The sequence below is a fragment of the Montipora capricornis genome, chromosome 9, assembly GCF_036669925.1.
Source record: "Montipora capricornis isolate CH-2021 chromosome 9, ASM3666992v2, whole genome shotgun sequence".
In the NCBI taxonomy this organism is placed as follows: Eukaryota; Metazoa; Cnidaria; class Anthozoa; order Scleractinia; family Acroporidae; genus Montipora; species Montipora capricornis.
In genome coordinates this window covers 35658587-35681086 of record NC_090891.1, presented here as the reverse complement: position 1 = coordinate 35681086, position 22500 = coordinate 35658587, and the positions used below count along the sequence as shown (strand labels likewise).

General features: G+C 39.3%; 1 protein-coding gene across 1 annotated transcript in view; it reads left to right on the top strand.

The window, feature by feature from the left end:
* LOC138015632 (inosine-5'-monophosphate dehydrogenase 1b-like) overlaps window positions 1-22500 on the top strand; it is a 28759-nt gene that overhangs the window by 4312 nt on the left and 1947 nt on the right. The window contains exons 3-15 of the mRNA XM_068862718.1: window positions 695-770; window positions 3655-3680; window positions 6200-6386; window positions 6817-6911; window positions 8030-8117; window positions 9815-9931; window positions 11920-12046; window positions 13818-14104; window positions 14338-14424; window positions 15010-15064; window positions 16183-16326; window positions 18269-18352; window positions 22470-22500. The exon at window positions 22470-22500 is cut by the window's right edge and continues 1947 nt beyond it. Coding sequence (XP_068718819.1) covers window positions 695-770; window positions 3655-3680; window positions 6200-6386; window positions 6817-6911; window positions 8030-8117; window positions 9815-9931; window positions 11920-12046; window positions 13818-14104; window positions 14338-14424; window positions 15010-15064; window positions 16183-16326; window positions 18269-18352; window positions 22470-22491 — 1395 coding nt within the window. The 3' untranslated portion in view covers window positions 22492-22500. The remainder of the gene's footprint in view (window positions 1-694; window positions 771-3654; window positions 3681-6199; window positions 6387-6816; window positions 6912-8029; window positions 8118-9814; window positions 9932-11919; window positions 12047-13817; window positions 14105-14337; window positions 14425-15009; window positions 15065-16182; window positions 16327-18268; window positions 18353-22469) is intronic.

Genomic DNA, 22500 nt, shown 5'->3' with positions numbered 1-22500 from the left:
TAATAATAATAATTAACAATTATTCGCCGAAGGCGAAGTGATTATCAGTGAATATTCACCGAGAATCACTGAGCCTGAGGCGAATAATTGTTTTAGTATAAATACACAGTTGATTATTTCAAAAAAGAGAAAACATTTCAACGCAAAATCATCTTCACTTACAGTGGCAAAACGACTACTGGCAGCCATTTTGTCCGTCGAGGTGATTATCGGCTGATAATCCGAGATAGCGAGCCAATGAGGCGTGCGATTTTGTACAATCACCTTTGTATTTATACTATTTATTAATCACAAGATCTCAAGGGGGTGGCTCTCAACTACTGAAAGACAGCAGTTGTCAAGGAAGATTTTTAGTCAAGAGTCCTACAAAAAGCTTTGCATGGATGGGTCTTTGAAGTAACTAACTCAATGGAAATCTGACATCCCTTTAACATTGGTTCATCAGAATGCACATTAGTGACTAAACCCAGTCCTCTGCTGTGCATTTCAGTGAAAAACATGTAAAAATTCTCATGAAACTAAAGGAAGAGGTGGGAAATGGGAACTGTCCCATCATTTTTCGTAAACTATAGCATGGAATTTCTGTTTGACAAAATTTGTGTGGGAGGGCCTTATGATAATCATTTTGAGAAATAATTCTCGCTGAATGTTTTGGTCGCACGATTTACCAAATATGGTTGTTTCTCTGTTTCAGGATTTGACCTCAGCATTAACTAAAAAGATCACTCTGAAAACTCCTCTTGTAAGCTCTCCAATGGACACAGTGACAGGTGATGTTGTTTCATTGGCTGTTGACAGTTATTATACGTGTATTTCTTTCTCATCTCGCTGCATTTGAATAAGATTCCCATGCAGGGCTGTCAATTAATTTGAAAGTAAAAGGCTTAGAATTAAAAGTAGGCAGCCATCAAAGGGAAGTTGGCACTCTTGGATGTCATGTTTTTTTGTGAGATTAAGCGCAATAATGGGAACTACTGTATTCGGTTAGCGTTCCAGATCATTCGCTTGAATGATCGAGCGGAAGAAGTTTGTCCTGGTTTTTCTTGTTTAATCTTCTTAAGAAAATTAATGCCATCAGTTCCCCTCAAAAGGGGGAGAACATTGCTTTAAAAGTTTTTTTGATGTTAAGGTTTTTCATCTTGACTGGCGGTAAAATGAGAGGAAAGTAGCCGGCTGCAGATGGCTTACTAGCCAGTGGTTTTGGCTGGCTGCGAGCCCTTATTAACAGCCCTGGCAGGGATCTCAATAAAAATGTAAAGTTGGTGGCTGGTTTCAATAGGGTAACTTACTGTCGTTATGAGGGAGCTTAAGCAATGACAAAGGCAACGGCAACAAGAACGTCACAAATTAGCATATTTAGTCATATTTAGTGGGCAAAAACAAGAGCTTCACATGCTCTGCACATGTTTTTCACTTTTGTCCATTTCTTTGCGGTCGTCAGCAAAACTACAACATGAAATATCCAAATTTGAAGTTTTACATGTATGTATGAAGAACGTCAGTACTTGAGGATAAATTGTCATTTTCTCCCCTAAATTAAGCGCCGTTCTTACCAGTTTCATTTTTGCGGAACTACCATACCCTTGTCATATTAACTGAGTAACTGGCCGTTTCAGGCCGGCTGGGGAGTCAAAAGGGTTAAAAAGGTTGAAATAGTCACGTCAGATGAGTAGCATGATCACCGTACCCATTCCTGTAACATACCTAAAAATTGTGAAATTGTGTTTATTGGGGTGAAAATCACTTATTTTGGCTTATTTCACACCCAGACTTTCATATCTTTCTAATTGTTCGGAAAATATTAAAGTTTGGTGTGTTAAAACTGAATTTTTGATTTACCCATGATCCCTTCCAGGCGTGGTCTTTCATGCAGATAGTCAATTTTGAGGCAAATAAAAAGTAAAAACAGAAAGCTTTCACTACATGGAGGATAGCATCCCCTCATTTAGTTCTATTGACACCCTAAATGCTGGCTTTCTGCTCCACTTTACAATTTGAGGTCAGAGCAGATGTGTCTCTCAATTTCCTGAAAATTGCCCTTGAAAAGACATTGTGGACTTCCCAATAATATCCATAGAGGAAAGGTTACCAAGCCTTGTGAAGCTCATGGAAATCATGGCTTCTTTGCGAAGTAGATTGTGATGTTTGCTGGCACTCAATACTTGGTTCATTATGGCCCAGCATGTTAAAAAAAACGTAGCAACTCAGTCAAAGGCCAATAGTTTTCGCGACCCTGGAAGCTACGATGACAAAACTGTGGAAATAGCTAGGGGAACTTGTGAGCATTTAGAAAATGCTTGGTTGGAACCCAGTTATGCCTTGGTTGGATCAGGAGCAACGTTGAAAGAAGTGGTCTTGAAAAATATTATCGTGTAATTGCGGAGCTGAAAAAGCGTAGTGACTGTTTTGAGGAGTGATTTTTCCATTTGTAGTGGATCCCTCAAACTAATTTTTCTTTATGTTAAAGCACAAGGCATGAGCATTTAGTTGAGATGGTTTTGAACCCACAGATATCAATTGAAGACTTGTTTCAAACAATAACCTAGTGAGCACCAAAATTCCAAAACACAGTGTTACAGTAAGGAAACTACGGAATTTTGAATCTTTTTAATGTGTTTTAATAAACTTGAACTGTTGAAATTTGGCTCATATGTAGTATTTACTGCTTGTTATCACTGGTTATTGTCTGTTAATCCACAAAGTGTTCTCTCTTATGAAAATGGTTTTGAAGACTTTCAATTTGAAAATTATTGTGTTACGAGTTACACTCGAAATTTTCCTATTTTTCTATCCTTTTCCTTTGTTTTCTCAAGAACAGAAAGTCGTTTACCCTTTTTACACCCTGTAAGCTAATCAACAAGGATAACCTTAGCATTCAGCAAAAATATAGCTTTATTGAAGACGTTAAACTGAATAAGTCAGGAAATGTTTCTGAGTCATCCCCAATTGGGTATGGTGATTGTGCTACACATTGTCATTTTGAGATGACGTTCTTGTTGCCATGACCATTGTCGTTGCTTAAGCTCCCTATTGTCAATAGACAACTTCTCTGAGAGTGAAGCAATTTGTCAGCTGTCAGCACTTACTGAAACCACTGGATCCTTAAAATAGTTTTTGCAGGGTTCCTGCTCACCTTGAAAAGTCAGGGAAAAAATCTGAAGTTTTTCAAGGTCAGAGAATTGTCAGGAAATTTAAACACAGTCAGAAAATTTGAAAGAAGATCTCAAAAATCAGGGAGATTCTTTCTTGTCTTGAAAATCCTAAAAGATTGTCAGTGAAAATTGCCTTTGGTCAGGAAAAAGTCAGGGAATTTTGTTTTTGTAATCTTGAGTGAGTGTGAGTGTAGATTTTATAACCTCATAACATATCCCATTTTCTTCCTACTCTTTTAGAAAATCTCTATTTTCTTTTAATTTTTGGTTAAAAGAATTATTTCCCTGTTCTTAACATCCTGGCAATTATTACCTTCCTTTCAATTTTTATAATACTGATAGTTTGATATGGACTAATGGTGTACCATAAACTACTGCACTTTTGACACGTAAGGCCAAGGACAACTGTTACAGTAGTTGGACATATTTACAGTGTAATAAAGCACTTTAAACCATTGCTTTGTTTTTTACATTTGTCATAACTGTGTTTTTGTGTCCACAGAGTCGTCATTGGCAATAGCAATGGCAGTAAGTGTGAAACACTGTCTTCATTATGACTTGTCACACAGTTTATTATTATTTTGGCAAAGTGGTCCAAGGTGAAAGGGGAATTCTGATTGGTTCTCTGAATGGTTCGAATTTTGCAATACAGACTGCTAAGGTGGACTGGTCACGAATCAGCGTATATATGCATGACATGTTTTTTATATACAGTACCGCTCAGATATACGTTAACTGCGCATACGCAGTGTATACGCATATACGCGTATGCTTATACGCACATACGCGTATACTTATACGCACATACGCGTATACTTATACGCACAGACGCGTATACTTATACGCACAGACGCGTATATTCATGCGCGTCTGATTTTCCTTTGTTATTCAGTACCATAAATTTCCTTTGTGTTGCATTGTTGAGTAGAACAAAGAACTTTTGGATCTGAACAAAGCCACGAGCCGATAACAGAAAATTTACATACTGCAAAAGCTATCATGTTACAAACGCGCGGGTCGCTTCCCGTCGCGAATTTTTTGGATAACAAGCAAAAGTAATTCAATGTTTATGAATCAGAAGGGAAACAAAAATTTGTCTTAAGTTTGGCATTCAAATGCGTGTATGGTTTGCTACCCTTTACGCCTCATTGAAAACCATCAAATTTTTTTCATTGCCCCGGTGCGTGAATTTCAATTTTCACGGCGTGAATACGCCGTAATCACTCTACGATAAGAAACTTTCACTCTTGGCATGAAACTATTCATGCCGTGAATGATCGGGAAAAACTTTCACGTCGTGAAATTAAGGGTTAAAATTCACGCGGTGAAATTGGGAGTGAAAAATAATATTCACGGGTGTGAAATTGATCCAATCGAAAGATAAATCAACAATTCATTTCCATTTTACCTTTCCGTTCAATTAAAAACTTTTTATGAAGAGAAGCGACCAACTCATAAATGGGAAACAATTTCTTTAGTATCGTATCATTTTGATACTGCTGGTTTTAAACTGATAGCAAAATAAAGTAGAAGGGAATACCCGAACAACGATCTATCAAAATTTGCATATGACTCACATCAAGAGCTGAGGAAATCGTGACAGGTAATGCAACACCTTTCAAATAGGAGTAGAACTTCCGTCGAATTCGGCGAGGTAAACTCAAAGATTTTCCGAGAATTGCATGTTTATTGATGGTGTGCCTTTTGTATATTATTAATTCTCTCTTTTGATAGTGTGGAACAAAATAACTCTGAACCTGAACTGTATGTTTATCGATGAAATAAACATCCGTGGTTCGTCGTATTCCGAACGCGACAGCTGTTTGTGGAAGTGCGTCTTTGTCATGTAGTTCGTAGTCGTGTACTATTTTAGTGCTTTCAAGCTTATAACAATAAGCAAAACAATAAGCAAGCTAATGAGGCAGACGCGTATATCGGTATACACACATACGCGTATGGTTATACGCACATATGCGTATGGTTATACGCACATACGCGTATGGTTATACGCACATACGCGTATGGATATACGCACATACGCGTATAGGTATACACACATACGCGTACAGATATACGCGTATTGTGCGCATATTTTGGTTAACGTATTTCTGAGCGGTACTGTAGTCATGTCAGAGTTCCAGTATTTACTCTCTGGAACCATTAGGAGAAGCAGTTGAAGAGGCAAGCCCTGCGCAAGAGGGCCAATATACACTTTGTAATAAAAACTTAATTGAACTACAACAAGTTGCAAAAATAGTGGAGACACTTCACTCTTGGAGCACTATTAATTTACCTATTATCTCTCACACTGCAGCCCCCCTCCCCCCTTATCAGTGTTGCTAGCAAGACAAAAAAATGTTGGACACTTAAACAGTCAACATTGAAATTGGGAGAGGGGAGGGGAAGTGGGAAAGGTTTAAATTCTAGATACTGTGGGTACTGGAAGCCAGAAAAAGTGTTTTTTCGTGATAGTGTCTCAACAATTTTGCAACTTGTTTTAGCTTACTTGGTCCAGACTGGGAAAATGTTGTTCTCGTTTCTTTTTTGCTAGTTTATGGACCTCGCATGAATTTGCAAAAAAAGGAACTTGACCAACATTTTCCCGCACAGTATTGACCGAGCAAGCTAGTTCAGTAACATTTATTTACAGCTGTATTATTTATGGAAGGTTTCTGTGTGTAAATATGACTGTTGGAGTGTAAATTTTGATTAGCTGAACCCTTTTACCTTTACCTTCCCTTTTTACTGGAAGTTGTATCCCAAAGTTTTTTGGCGTCCATTTTTAGTCAAAATACAGTTCCCAAATTCCCAACCAGAATTCGCAGATGCCTTTTGTGTGTGTTTGTTTTTGAAGTGTGACAGTTCAACAATAACAAATTTTATAACTTGACTGTGGAAACAATACTTTTATCCTGCATTTTACTTATTTCCTTTACTCACTCTTCTCATTAATCAGTTTAAAAAACATTATTGCTTAGCTGAAAAGTCTTTATACATGTAGCTCAAGCAACTGAATGTTATCGTAATGAAACCCCTTTTTTCAACAGTTAAATGGAGGAATTGGTATCATTCATCATAACTGCTCAGTGGAGTTTCAAGCAAATGAAGTGAGAAAAGTGAAAAAGTTTGAACAGGGCTTTATCTTGGATCCATTAGTTCTGAGTCCTGAAAACTGTGTCGGTGATGTGCTAGACGCGAAAGCTAAACATGGCTTTTCTGGAATTCCTATAACGGGTATGGGGAAACAATAATGCAAGTTGTGTACACATATTAGGGAGCGTTAGCTCCTCTTTTTCATCTCAGTCCATTAACTATGCTGTGTGCATGTACATACATGTAGAGTACTTTTATCTCACCCAGTAGAAAACTTCACTTTGCCTCTTTCCAGTGTCCTGAACTGTCCGTTGCCAAAAAATAATGTTATGCTGTAGGTCAAATAATGATAATGGTGGCTAGGACAAAGAGAAGGATGACACCCGAGATGATGAACATACAGTGATCTCGGAATTTGACAGTTAATAATAATTATTATTCTTTTCATGATTGTGTTTTAAATTTCAGACACATAAATGTACATGTAGGACTTAGGGCAAAGCCGCCGCTCTTCATCATTAATGAAATGAAACAACCCTTCCTCTCATTTATTAATTCCTGATCTTTATAGAAAATGGTCAGATGGGTGGCATTTTAATTGGTATTGTTACTTCCCGTGACATTGACTTTGTCCATGAACCAGACTTGTTGAGGCCGATCAAAGAGGTAGGATATTCACAAACTTTCCGATAAAATGAAGGCAAACAAAGAGTTTCTGATACTGACTATAAAATAATGCCCTGCAATGATTGAAACTGGAAATACTGTAATAAGAAAAGTGTTAAAGTTCAATTTGGATGAGTTCACTTCAGTATCACATTGGTATGTACTGGATACAAATTGCAGGGAACCACGGTTTAAAAAGAGTGTTCTGGGCTTAGACAATATAAATCTTTAACCGACTCTTTTATGAGACAAAGGGTTAATTATCCATGTTGGCCATCTTTAATCTTGTGGCATTCTTGTGGTAACATATCAGTGTGCAGGTAAACACTATTCTTTCAATTATTTGAGCCTTTAAAGTTGGAGATGACTGCCAGAACAAGGGTTTTTGTTCTGAGCATGGGCACTGAGAGAAATGTCTACCTCCAAACATAATGTGCGTACTCATCATGGACAGCTTTTTACAGTAGTTTTGCTAGTGGGCAGTACCAAGAATGTCATCTCAAAACATAAATTATCATTTATGATTAGTGTAATCACTTAACGGCTATTCTAGGCATGGCAGTCCCTCGGGAAAGAAAACGTTATGAGGGGCACTTAATTTAGGAAAGAAAATGACGTCCTCCATAAAACCTCATATTTGACTATTTTACGTTGTTGTTTTGCTGATAACGGCGAAGAAATGGACAAAAATGAAAACCGCATGTGCAGAGCATGCAAAGGTGTTGTTTTTGGCCACTGAGTATGCCAATTTGAGACATTTTCGTCACTGTTGTCATTGTTCCTAAAGCTCCCCAATAATTATTTAACCCATTGACTCGCAGGAGTTGGACTCTATAGATTTTTCTCTAATGCCAGACATGGGGGCATTCTAGGGCAGTTCAGGTGTCAATGGATTAAGTTCGCAAACCAAATGTTGGCATAACTGAGAACCACTGAGTCCCGATCATGGCTTCTGCTAATCTAACAGTAACTTAGATTAACTACTCTAACAAATTTATCCAGTTGTATGTAGCTGTTTACTGTTTGATTTGCAGTTTGTTGGCTGTGCAATGGCTACAGACATACCCCAATGTTTGTTATTACCCTTATATTGACCTTTTTATCAACCGTTACAACAGGTAATGACACCGTGTGAAAGCTTGGTTGTTGCAAAAGATGGTATAACACTCCAAGAAGCAAATGGCATTTTACAAAGGAGCAAAAAAGGTTGGTAAGAGTTTCTTTTAAATGATGAAATTGATGGCGATGATAATAACGATAAGAAGCATCTATCTCAATCTGACTCCAAGGATTTTCCCCCAGGCACTTCGGTTTTTCTCCCTCATCAAAATGAACTCTCAGTCAATTACATCCAGCTGCGGGCAGATACCCTCGATAGGGATAACCTCTGGTATCCTTCCTTTTCATTGAAGTGATTGAATTAAGTTAGTATTGTTATTAGTATTATTGCATGTGATGAGTAGCACAATCATGATGTACATTTGTGTAACATAGTGAAATTTTACAAAATTTTTCATGCTGCCATAAAATTGGATGAAAAGGAACCTGACAAAATCAAATAGCCTCTTAAGCTGATATCTTAATGTAAAATGAAATTTTTTGTACTGATGGATCAAAAATAAGCAATTTTAAATTTACCCATGACCCCTTGCAGGCATGGTAATTTCCTCATTTTGCCTAGATTACCCTAAAAAATTTTGTTAAATAACCCGAAATATTCTCATTTTTAACTTTGACATTACAGAAATGTTAATTTCAGAGTTGATTATATGCTTTGCTTGATTCGCAATTGAGAAATTCCGGCGAAATGTTCCACATGGATTGCAAAAAAACAGGGCAAAATGTGCTGAAGTCCAGAAAAAACTGGTTTAACTGGATAAAAACAAGTCAAGGCCTGGTAGCAAAGCTTGCTCTGAGGGAACGTTTCGAAACGTAATGGCGGATCTGCTAGGAGAAACTTTTGGTTCTTTCACGCTCTAAATTCCCTTTGTCAACCTCTGAACGTCAAGAAGTGTTTCAGACTCACAAAGAGGTCTCGTTCTTTCACAATTTGAATTGTTTCTTTCTGAGCTTTGGCATGTAATTTGTACATGAGATGAGCATTCTGTTTTTCTTTCGGTTTTGTAATGTGAGCTCGGACAAGCAAGATACAGAGGACATTTTGCGAAGCTGTGCTTTGGCTCTAAGGCAAATTGTAATGGCGGACAAAGTGTTTCAGACTGAGAAAAAATGCTCTGGCTTCTCGTGTGCTGAAAAAATTTTGTGTAAAACTTTCTCCAAAGCAACTACCACAAATGAGCATTCTCGAACCATATTTTATTCTTCCTAACCACAAAACATCTGTGGGTTACAGACGCAAATTGCAAAACAGCACTGAAGATTTTAGGAGCGTGACGCTCAAGACTGTTGTGCTTTTCGGCCTCTTTTCTCCGTCATTGGTGAGAAATTAACCACATTTTTTTATTTACTGGTTGCAACATTGTTTATGTGAAATATGTTGTTGATTTCGTTGTGAGGAATAAAGTACAAGCCGTCTGAAGAACCTTGTTGTGCTCGTCTTACTAGTTTGCGTGTTACGCGTGACGCGCCATTTTTTGTCCCCAAAGTGGACAACCGAATCCGTTTATTCTAAACTTAAGCGACCGATTTCGCTAATCTACACAGTAAATGTTACTTAATATGTAAGAAGCATATCTGCGAAATGTGAGTGGCTAGCACTTTTTACCAGCGGAGATATGGCCTGAAGTGTTCGTTCAAGATACTGGTTTCCCAAATGTACATCATGATTGTGCTACTCATCATGTATTAATAATAATGATAATAATGACAGCGATGGTGGTGATGATGATGATGATGATAGTAATAATAATTATTGTAATTGTAACTGTACTAAATTTTTACAGGAAAGCTACCAATTGTCAATGAGAAAGGGGAGTTAGTGTCATTAATTGCTCGGACAGATCTGAAGAAAAACAGGAATTTTCCACTCGCCTCCAAAGATGTCAACAAGCAGCTATTAGGTATGCAAGGTATTGTGCTTTTATCATCGCTCCAGAGGTTGGACCTTTTGATTTTTTAAATGATAATGTGGTTTGGTTAGACACGACTTGAAAGCGTCATCAGTTAGACCTTTGAAGTGGGAAAATGGCCATAGAATATTCTAGCCATGCCGTGTTTTTCAAGTGTCAAGCAGGCTTTTTGTTTGTAGCCGGTGACCAGTCGATTTGTCTGGTTGTTTACCATCTCACATCTGGTACTTTGACCCTGGTTGGTTACTAGATTTCTTGTGTTGTTAAGGCTATGTCTTTGAAACCAAACAGCAACCTCAAAGCCGTTGTGCTTCCTTAAAGGTTGCTAGCTGGTTTCAGGAACATGGCCCCAAACAACACTAACTTAAATACAATGCACCTTTTTAGCTTTACAGGAACAGTGTATGCGTCTGTTGCCCAATCCACATACCATAATTTCCGGCCGTTTACCTGCACGGTAGATTACCCGCATTAGTCATTTTTTGCAATCGTAAGAAAAAAATTCATTAGATTACATGCACTAGCAGATAACCAGAAAATGTCAGGTGGATTGCTTTTTGGTGTTCCAGCACCTAATAATAGGGGGCTTAAACAAAGACGATGACGATGGCTACGAGAATGCCACCTAACAATAGCTTCAATTAGCAAAAACAACAGCTTTGCATGCCCTGCACGTGCGTTTTACATTTTAATACATTTTTTTGCCATTCTCGTCTTGACAACGATGTGAAATGATCAAAGTTGAGGTCATGTGGAGGACGAGAGCACCTGACGATGAATTTTCAATTTTCTCTCTAAATGTCCATACTGTTCTCACCAGTTTTCTTCTTGGAATGCGTACTCACACTTTCCAAGCCGAGCAACTTACAGTAATCGCAAAATAATTAAAGTAACTGGAAATAGGATTTTTAGACAATGTTCTTGTAGCCGTCATCGTCGTTTTTCTTTACTTAATTAAGGTCCCTAATATTAATGTTTCAAAACAGAAAAAATAATTTCTTTTAGATATAAGCATTAGTCTTTTTCCTGAGAGAATCTAAGTTCTTTTGACAATGTAACTGTAGCCACTGTTTCTTTAGTTTCCATGCAAACATGGCTGCTTTAATATTGACTAATTTTGTTGTAATGCCAGTAACAATGTTAATAGTAATGCAGTGGAACCTCCATGTGGTCACCTTCAATTAAGCGGCCAGTAATCACAGTCCATTACTATAGAATAATATTGTAAATCAAATGCTTATTAACCTCTATTAATTGGCCACCAAGAGTTTAATACACTTAAATTTGGTTTTATCAACAGAGATGATAATGTAAATTGACCACTGTATAGTCTAAAAGCTGACGAAGGGCTAACGCTCGAAACGTCAGCTTTTAGAATCTCTGGATGGTGGCCAATTTACATTATCAACTCCATTGATAAAACCAAACTTTTGTATAACTTCCCCACCGACGCAGCACCACAGTTTCTTTAGAAACTGCCCCCTCATTTAATACACTTAGTTTGCCTTTTTAGCGACAGACTTCCTTGCATTTAAAGATTATTAATAATTATGGACCCGTAATGCAACATTTCAGTTTCAGACATGCCTCCTTTTCCAGTTATAAAATCAACTCAGTTTACGCCATAGTTTAGATTGCTCATGTTAATATAAGTTGAGAGAACCTCATCTCAACATTTTAAGGAGAATTTGTTTTTTCCAACAGTACTGTATTTTTATTCAGTATTAGAGCTGTCTTTTGTGCAAAAGTTGTCGCAAGCCTCTAAAGGTGTTTGTTTTAGAATAAAGTGATGTTTCTACTAAAGATTATGCTAATTACTGACAAATCTCTGTCAAGCGGCCAACCTCCATTAAGTGGCCAGTAGCCATTTCTCCGAGAGTGGCCGCTTAATAGAGGTTTCACTGTAATCGTAATATTAGTGGCACAGAATGCAGAAGTACAGAAAGCAGCACTATTGCTGATTATGTTGCTTTTTCCAGTGGGTGCAGCCATTGGCACAAGAGATGAAGACAAGGAGAGACTGGAAGCTTTGGTTCAGAGTGGAGTAGACGTTGTTGTCATTGACTCCTCCCAGGGAAATTCTGTCTTTCAGTTGGATTTGATCAAGTAAGCATTAAGATTTGACATTAAAGGAGTTGTGGTGGAAAAATATTTTTGAGGGCCTTGCCTTTTGCTCATACGTTATTCGACTGGCCATCATTTTTCTCCTGCATTATTGAGGTAACCTCAACAAACACAATTGACTCCTATAGGAGTCAGACTTGATGGATTTTACTGTCTAGCACCAATAGATTTTAATTGTCACTGGGGTAGGGGTGGTTGAGGAGTCTATAGATTAAAAAGAAATCAAAAGTATTCTCTCCTGAGAGTACTTTGGATGCTCTTCGTCCAAGCTTCATTAGGGCTGCAAAAGCTGGGTCTTTACACAAGATCCAGTGACGACTCACGGCAAATGTCACATGTCAAATGTGTTCATGATATCTTGAGTGAAAACCCTAGCCCTTTAGAACCTTTAATAATAATTGTAGTGGAAGCAGGAAAACCTTGAACACCTGTATGGCAGGAATGTTATTTCTATCCAATCACACATCCGAAAGCTGTATGCTGAACCGCAGAGTGTTTACTGTTGTTTGTGTGGCCCAAGAATTGTGTTGGCTTTAGATTTTCGGCGTAATTGATTTTATTTCATTTAATTCTGGTTGTTAGAGCTCTGAGACTTAGCTCATAGAGAAACAGAACACTGTATGTATTTGATTTGTCCTTTCACTGATCACTGGCGCTCCAAGACAAATTGTTGCTTTCAACATGTGGTGCTGCTGTGAATACCTGTATCGTCTTTTACTAAAATAATGGTCATTCAGTTTGCACTTTTGGTGCGTGAAGTCCTCAAACATGATTTGCTTAAAAACCGCACACCGATGGCTCAGTTGGTTGAGCATCGGGCTGCCAAGCAGGAGGTAGTGAGTTCAACTCTGGCGGGACCAACACTCTGGGTCTTGAAACAACTGAGGGGAAAGTGCTGCCTTTGTACTTAAACCTGCAAATGGTTAGACTTTTCAAGTTTTCTTGGATAAGGATTGTAAAACAGGCCCTGTTTCACAAATATCTTCCATGTTTATAAGCTCGCTGTGGGACGTTAAAGAACCTACGCACTATTTGAGAAGAGTAGGGGATGAAGTTCCCGGGATAGCTGTGGCTGTCCACTATAAGTGTGTTCTTTCCAGCAGAAGTGCCTTGGCATAATGTCTCCTAAAAATGCTTGTGGTGTATGAGACCACCTAAGCAAAAACAGCCATAAGTCAAAAGGACTTTGCTGATTGCTGGGATATTTAGATGTAGATGTAGAAAACGGTAAGCATTCCTGACATACAGCTGTATTTTAGGTGTTCCCGGTTTTCCCAGTCGCACTGTAACAGCAGCTCTTTTTACAAGCATCAGCCAAATGATGATAAATGTGGTCAGAATTGACTGAGACTTAACATCTCAAAACCTTCATTCTGTGAAGGAACTGCTAACCAGAGTTCTTAATCATACTTTGGTTTGAAATCTTGATGGCTACTTCTCTCTGTGGGTTTCCATTGTAAAATCAAACCAAGAGAAACTTGCACACAATATAGACACGACTGGTGTCTTGAGCTCCGACATTCAGGAATCAGTGTGCAGACAAAAGTTTTATTCCTGCAGTGATGTTTTCTTTAGTAATCTGATGGCTGGTGCTAAGCTTACACTATTACCATGATGTAGAAGGGTGTCAGGAAGGAATGCTAGAAGACAGTGTACAGTTTAATATTAAACAAAAACATTAGGCTCTTGCAGAAAGTGATGTAGGCTAATTTTGTCACGGTTGATATAATTTACAGCAATTTATCACGCACAGGTTCATTAAGGAGAGGTATCCAGACTTGCAAGTTATCGGTGGTAATGTTGTGACAGCTGCTCAAGCAAAGAATCTTATTGATGTTGGGGTTGATGCCCTGAGGGTTGGTATGGGGTCCGGATCTATATGCATTACACAAGAGGTCATGGCTGTGGGCAGGCCACAAGGCACTGCAGTTTTCAAAGTAGCTGAATATGCTAGACGATTTGGGGTTCCCGTGATAGCAGATGGTGGTATACAGAATGTTGGACACGTATCTAAAGCCCTCAGCTTGGGAGCTTCGACAGGTGATTGAATTTCAGTGAAGTATCTATTGAAAGTTTGGTATCTTTGGAAATAGTCTTGTTGACAGCTAGAGGAAGATGTACATGTATGTATTTATGCCGAATTTGACATGCATAGCAAATCATTCCCTGTTAAGGTGATGTGGCCTTTTTTTTAAATGCTCATTTCAATTAATGAAATGGCATTAAATTTTAAATTAAATCAACCTTGCTAAAACCAATCTTTCTATTTTCAGTTATGATGGGATCTTTGTTAGCTGGAACAACAGAAGCACCCGGAGAATATTTCTTTGCCGATGGTATTAGACTGAAAAAATACAGAGGTAAGATGCCTGTAGTGAGATTGGCACAGTAAACGTTTTCAATTTCTAGCTATATCAATCCATCTCTCTTACAAGTAACAGAAACCAAATAATGATTGTATACAAAAATTTGGTTTATCAACGGAGTTGATAATGTAAATTGACCACCGTACAGAGATTCTAAAAGCTGACGTTTCGAGCGTTAGCCCTTGGATTCGCTCTGACGAAGGGCTAACGCTCGAAACGTCAGCTTTTAGAATCTCTGTACGGTGGTCAATTTACATTATCAACTCCGTTGATAAACCAAATTTTTGTATACTACTTCCCCACCGACACAGCACCACAGTTTCTTTAGAAACTACCCCTTCATCCAAATAATTATTGGTTTGTTATGTACAGTCGAAGGGCTATGTGCATTAAAGTTGAGTGGATAAAAAACAAACAAAACGTTAAGTATAAACTCAGTAAGCGGAATATTCAGTGAGAATCAAGAAAATCTCTTATTTATTATTCGCCGTTATTCATTTATGTTTTCTTTACTTGAAGCTACGTGAACTCCAAAAAGTCCCATTTATAAATAATAATGTGTACGCTTCTTTCTCCCAGGAATGGGTTCACTGAGCGCAATGGAGCACAAAAGTGGAGCACAAAGATACTTCAGGTAATTTGAATCTTAGTTACTTCTGGGGGCTTTTCATTCAACCAGAGATTGCGGTATTTTCGTGTTACGAAACGAAAGTAATCCGAATTCATGATTTTAAAGGAATGGTGCAGTGGTGAGGGTACTCGCCTCCCACCATGCAATGTGGCCCGGGTTCGATTCCCGGATTCGGCGTCATATGTGGGTTGAGTTGGTTCTCTACTCTGCACCGAGAGGTTTTTCTCCGGGTACTCCGGTTTTCCCCTCTCCTCAAGAATCAACATTTGACTTGCTTTGCGTTAATTTTTTACTTTCTGTTTACAGTGTCCTCAATTAGTGCTCAAGCGTTAGAACGACTAGACCCTTGGATAAAGCTCCTTTCCTTTCCGTCGTTTGGCAAACCTATCATTTGCCAATTGGCACTCGGACGCAGCTTGTAACACATAACGTAGTTATGTGTGGGACGGGGCCTGCGGTTTCTAGTCCATATCCCAGTTGAATTTAAGTATTGCAGTTTGCAAATAAAATTAAGGGGCAACACTTTCTCCTCAGATAATTTAACCAACCAAATAATATAACTTGTGAAAACTTGACTTGTGCATACTGTAATAGCTGGTCTGACAACGATTGTTTCGTCGTCGCTCAGTGCCAAGCGACTCTTCAGAGACCTTTCTGATATTAATATTCGGCAAACTCTTTGAACATATCGATCAAAGTACGGTTCGCAATCAGTTCAGTACGAGCAATCTCGCCTTATATCGCGTCGAGGTGATCTGGCGACGTAATTTGGAGGACAGGGAAGAAACATTTTAACGCCGTATCCCACAACCGCGCGCGGCCTTAGGTGTTGTTTCCAAATTTTTTACAGTATTTTCATCGCCCAAACTCAACAGATACCTCCCACATTTCCTGTTCCTGAATGAACATTCAAGTAGAACCGACGAGATCTAACCTCGCCTCTGCCATGTTGAGTTCGAAAATAACATTCAAGGCCGCGCACGGTTGTGGGATACGGCGTTGAAATATGTCTCCCCAGTCCTCCGAATTACGTCACCAGATCACCTGGATAAGTATTCCCCGACTGCCAAGTTATTTTTTCACAACTGTTACAAATAATATGAAAACATTTCATTTTGCAGTGAACACGATAAGGTTAAAGTCGCTCAGGGTGTGTCAGGATCAGTTGCTGACAAAGGGTCCATTCATCGGTTTTTGCCGTATCTGTGCACCGGCATTCAACATGGCTGTCAAGACTTGGGAGCAAAAAGTCTCACTCAATTGAGGTTATTTTTTTATTCACGTAGCAATTGAACAGCTGAATAAGTAATTAAATCTTCTAGATGTTTTGGTGTGTTGTATCGCTGAGTATTTTTAACGAGTTGTAATGTATAGAAAGAGTGGAATACAAACAACGGGTAGAAATATTCAGCGATACTACGGGCGAAAACATCTAAGAACCAAGCTATTTGTTATCCAACGTTTTCGCACTAAATTTATTGCAAGTGTATGTTACACAACCGAAAACGAGTGACAAATTTGTGCGTGACAAGCGCAGGGCAAACGCCAGTAACCAAACTAGTCAAACCTGTCCTCTACTGTACAATAACTAATTTTACAATGACTGCAAAATTCTCGCTCGCTCATTGGCTAATTTTAGTTGAGTTTTTGACAAGTAAGGATGTCTAACCCTTTTTTCAAGAGAGAGAAAAGTTAGAATGACAGAAGTTTCGTGCTTTGCACGTTAGGCCATTGTCACTTCGTCCCCAAGCGTACGGTTGCAAGCTACCTAGTATACATTCTGTCCGTTTGTTTTTGTTTGTTTGGACACTAGCTAACTGCTAAGACGAATTAATATGTTAAAACTGATTACCGATGATTCAGCAGAAAAATTGGAGGGAAACCCGAAAAAGTCGCAGGGTTTGTGCAACTACCAAGGGCCTCTTCGACGCATGCGTTTGGGAAGCCCGGCTTAGGGACGTTTTTATTTCGGCCCTGTCCACATGTATCCGGATATTTTTGAATCCGCAACTTTTTCTTTCCGGATTCAAGAATATCTCATCCACACGTAGCGTATTCAAATGCTTGGGCATTGGCGGTCTTTTCATCGTTCAATTATGAAAGACGAATTTTGGCCATTAGCAAAGTTATGTTGGTAGCTTTATGCGAAGTGAGTTTTACTGCCATTTGTTTGTTTACATAATAATATAGATTTAGCCAAGCTCCAGGGTTATTTATTGTTACAATAAGTTAACTTGCCTTTAACCTGCGATCCAATCGAAACCCAGCACCTGGTCAGCGGTCAACTTAAAAAAAGCTGACCTCAATGAGCTCTAAACTTGAGCCCGCGATATGGACACGTTATACTGGTCACATTGGCATACATGGAGGGGCGGAAACCCAATGGTGCTCCGCGCACGTCTTGCGCGGAGCTCCGCTATCATCAAACAGTAATTATAGAGTGTATTTATTTTTGAGTCATATCCTTTGTTTTGGAATCCTTTTCACTGGCTGTGTATGGTCGTATTACTTTGGGGTGCAGGGATGGCGCAGTGGTGAGAGCACTCGCCTCCCACCAATGTGGCCCGGATTCAATAGGCCATTTTACAGTTGTTTGCTCAGCGACCAAGCCTATGAATGGCTGCGAGGCTGCCGGTGACCTTGCATTGATACAGACCTCACTGCTTTTATCATGTAAATTGTATTGTTGTAACGCTAATTAGTCCATATTAACATTACAAAAGCATGAAGGTTTGTATCAAAACAGGGTCACCGGCAGCCTCGCTTCCATTGTTAGGCCTGGTAACTTAGCCACAACTGTAAAATGGTCTATTCCCTGACTCGGAGTCATATGTGGGTTGAGTTCGTTGGTTCTCTACTCTGCACCGAGAGGTTTTCTCCGGGTACTCCGGTTTCCCCTCTCCTCAAAAGCCAACATTTGATTTGATTTGATTTGCGTTAACTTGTTAATTTCAATTTACAGTGTCCCCAATTAGTGCCCTACCGCGCTAGAAGATTAGACACTTAAATAAAGTTCATTTCCTTTCCTTTTTTCCTTTTCCTGTGATAGTTTCTTAACCAATCAGTAAGCTCGTAAGGTACAACCCGATCCCCATTTTAGCCTTGTTTTGTAAGACAGGTCCCAGCATCTAAGTAACGTGAATTCAAACGTTTCGAAAGGGTTGAGGTATTTTCGTCATTAAGTCTTACTCTCTGACCACTTTTTAGATCCATGATGTACTCTGGGGAGCTCAAATTTGAGAAAAGGACTACATCTGCCCAGATCGAAGGAGGAGTTCACGGTTTACACTCGTAAGAATGCGTTTTAGATCAGTACCTGGGTATTGGGGCAAACGCGACGTGTGAAGCCCCGATTTTGTTTTCCAGTTAAACGTTGCGACGTGTTTGAAAATGGTTGCCAAACCGATGTTCAAACTCGCGGCGACGAACGTACCAAATGTCGGTCAACATCACGGAACGAGAAATGTTGGCATAGCCTCATCCAATATGAGCTACTGAACATTCCAACATTTTGGCCAACATTGTTTTGGAAGGTTGAATTAGGGCTCTTACTAGGGCAATTTAAAGAGATTCAAGTCTCGTTCATGTAGAGCTTTTTATAAATCATAGTTTTTCGCCGCTTGCTCAAGATACGTGATTGGCAACTGTTAAGTCCTGCTAAAGTGCGTTTCACAAAAGCAACACAAAATCCAACTTTTCGGTCACATCATCTTAACACTAAAGGTGGCGCAAACCGTTGCAACGATTTGGTTTCACTTAACGGCAATTTTATGGTATCATATGTAACGTCAATAATTGCACAACATTACAGGTTACCATGGCAACAAAAGCCATGTAAAAGGTCCCTTTATTACTCGGAATACCTGAAAGGTATCCATGTTGTATTCTGGGAAGAATTTAGTTTTCTGTGCAGCAAATGGACAATAGAATTAGGAGGCGGTGATTTCATTGGCTAAAAGCAATGTACTACACCCCTCCGAGCAATACATTTGACCTCCCTCTGTGACAAAGCAACTGCAACAAAAAATAAACGCTAACGCGAAGGAGTAGATTTCAGATAGCGAGAGACTTGAAACAGCCTCTCGTCTAACAGAATTAGATGAAAATCGGAATTTATAACGTGCAGTGGAGCAACTAAATGATGGGTTCTACGCTGGGGGTTCAGCGTGACTCGTTTAATTTCGTTTGCTGATTCAAAGCCCATGTTCCACGATATAGCAAATGACACAATGCAATGCAGCTAAACGCGAATATGCTGGATTCAGTCGTCTAGAAATGTTATGAATAAGATATTTACTAAAATCCTGCCTGTTGACAACACGACTAAATTGCCAGTACAGAACTTCCAGCAGCGGTATGTTATAAATGGCCGACATTTCTTAGTCTCTTTCTGCCTTAGCTGTTCTCTGTACCAACATCATCCGCCGATGTCTATGTTTTCTTTTTATCGTTAGTTTCCTGATCTTCATGTTAGTTACCTAGAGCTGGAGGTTACCGGCCGCGTTATTCACAACACTCTTAATTTGGAACCTTCGCAGATCGTGTTGAATTTATTTGCAATTGTAAACATTACGCGATCTTCACCGGTACATTATCTGCGTTATTTGACTGAGCAACTGGCTGCAGAAACATTTACTTGTTTTGTTTCGTACTTGGCAAATTAAAACATAGGCGCTTGAGAGGCGCATGTGACTACTCCAGAGATGTGCAAGGGGAAAAGAAGTAGAATATTCTGTCATGTGAATAGCGGTGGCTGAATTGTGGGAATTGATTCACCACAGCTCCCATATCGATAGTTTTTCGACCATAGAAAAATTTACGTGCGATAGATCATTTTCACTGTCACGCAACAAAAAAATAAATTCGAAACGTTCGATGAAAAAGGCCAAAAACTTGGAATGTTGCGGGAAACAAATTTAGACACCACCTCCAATTTTCAGATCTGTGCGGTACATCGTTTCTGAGCTCTTTGTCGAAGCGTTGAAATGACACAACTTTTACTTGTGTAGGTGGATCAAAGTGGACTTTACTTTGCCTTGAAAGCGCTTACTTTTCGCTCAGGAGATAAAATGTATGAACACATCTCCTAATGTACTAGTTACTTGAAAGGCTCAAACTGCTTAGATTCATAGGGATAGATATTTTTTCAATCAAATACAGTGGAAGCCCACCTAATGGCCATACATTCTCTTATAGAAAACCCTCGTTAATGCGGTCACCCGTTAATACGGCCAACGGCCACAATTTTAAATCCCAAACAGTAGAGTCCTCTATAATTTCATCCCGTTAACTCGGCCACTCGCGTCAAACGCCTGTGACATGTTAATTTCATTGACCTTCGTTAGTTACCGCTGAAATCGAACAGCCGATTTACTTTACAAAGCACTGTCAGCAACACTCCTCCCTGTTTTCATTACAAACATGATCTTGACACTACTGTAAAATCCAGTAAGGCAAATCGCGAAGGGATTAAGTCTCTGTGCTTTTATCAAAAACACGATTGATAGTTAAGTCTTTCGGTTAGGTAATTACGGCGGCTTCCGTTTTTTAGAAGCATAATAAGCTGGGCCTGTTCTTGTTTTGATTTTAGGCTCAGAACGTACAGTACACTTAACAATTTTAAGCGTTTTACCTACTGTGCGAAGTTTCAAGTATTTTATACAATTACTGTACGTACATTCCCGTGTTGTTTATTAAAGAGAAAAGTGCAAATGCGATATTTGTCATTAAGGCCCTTTAGTCATGAATTTCACGCTACCCCCGGTAATACGGCCACCCCGATAATACGGCCAAATTTTTTCGGCCCGTTGATGACCGTATTAACGGGGTTCCACTGTAGCTTGACATCATTGTGTTACCATGATAAGCTACGTAAGGTGACAATTAGGAAATGCGAAATACTGTATTTTCGAAACGAAAGACGTCATGGAACTGGAAACTTGGAAAAAGATTTATTTTTCGGTTATGTTCAACCTCCTATAGATGACAATTCAGAAGACCTTGCTAATTTGATGATCTCACTGTTAAACCATCTATAGTTTGACAATTACGTGCAGCTACTGCAAAGCTTTGTTTATCTCGAAAACGGCGGCTTCATTAAACGCGTAAACGGGCTCAATTGGTTGGTTAGAAACAAACTACGAAAGCTACATTAAGTAACTGTTGTAAGAATTAAAACCTCACCTCAGAACTGTATTCTTCACAGATCATCATCTGCGAACACGGGGCACCCGAACATTTCGCTCGTCCTCGCGAACTATCGGCAATTCATCGTACTGTTTGCAGAGTCCGAACTTTGGTACTCTTCGTATGCGGATTGGCTCCGAAGTGTATTCTATTGTTACATATTCATTTTAGGAAAAACACAATGGCAATAGTGACTACGCGCCATGCGCAGTAGACACAAAAACTATCTCGTCCAAAATGTATCACCCTACTTCTGCGCCACTTGGTAATCCGAGTAAACGCTTTAAAAAAGCGTCTTGTTTTATCTTAAAACGCGCTTGTATCTCAAAACGAACTCGGTGACCCTCATTTTTTATTGCTGGAAAGCGATTAGCAAGCTAAGATAAAACACTTGACAAAGTTAAAGGAATTCTTGTGAGCGGAGTCTAAGCCTCCTTAAAATGTTCCTATTGTGAACAAGGCTCTGTTACTTTAAAAATGCTAAGATTCTCCTTGTCAGTGTAGTCCCTTCAATTTCTTACTGAAATCGTCCGCGTAAATGTTACTCGCAAGGTGCTAAGAATCTCCTTGTGTATGGTCTTCCATATCTCTTTATAAATTATACGTCAGTAGACATGGCGCTAGAATGATTTCCCTCTTTGCTTCGTTACTTGTGTGAGGATCTTCCTCCTTTTGAGTTTTTGAGTTTGAGTGAGGCTCCAGCACTTGGTTAAGTAGCCTGACTTCTGGCTGTTAGACACAGTTGTGGTCTCATTCACACAGAAGCCCTTCAAGCTAATCCTGCCAAGCCGACTTCATGCTGGAAAGGTCAGACCACAGCAAAGGGAACTCTGTCCCCTACTCTTTTCGAATAGTGTATGGGATCTTTAACGTCCCACAGAGTTAATGAACAAGAGCTGCGAGACTTGAAAGTCTAACCATTTGCAGATGTAGTTACAAAGGCAGCACTTTCTCCTCAGTTATTTTAAAAACCCTGAGTGTTGGTCCTGAGTTGAACTCACGACCTCCCGCGTGACAGCCTTGTGCTCAACCAACTGAGCTACCGGTGCGCGGTTTTGCTATGAGGTAGAAGTTCAATGAACGTCTTGAAAAAAGCTAACGCTAATGTCATCTCTTGTTGCCTGTTGTGAATTTTCCCAGTTATTCGATTTCATTTGGCACTGATTCCATGTAAGTCCTTTGCAGAATAACTTACGGGTCAATTTTCATCTTTTTGGAATAGGTACGAGAAAAGACTCTTCTGAGGAACAAGA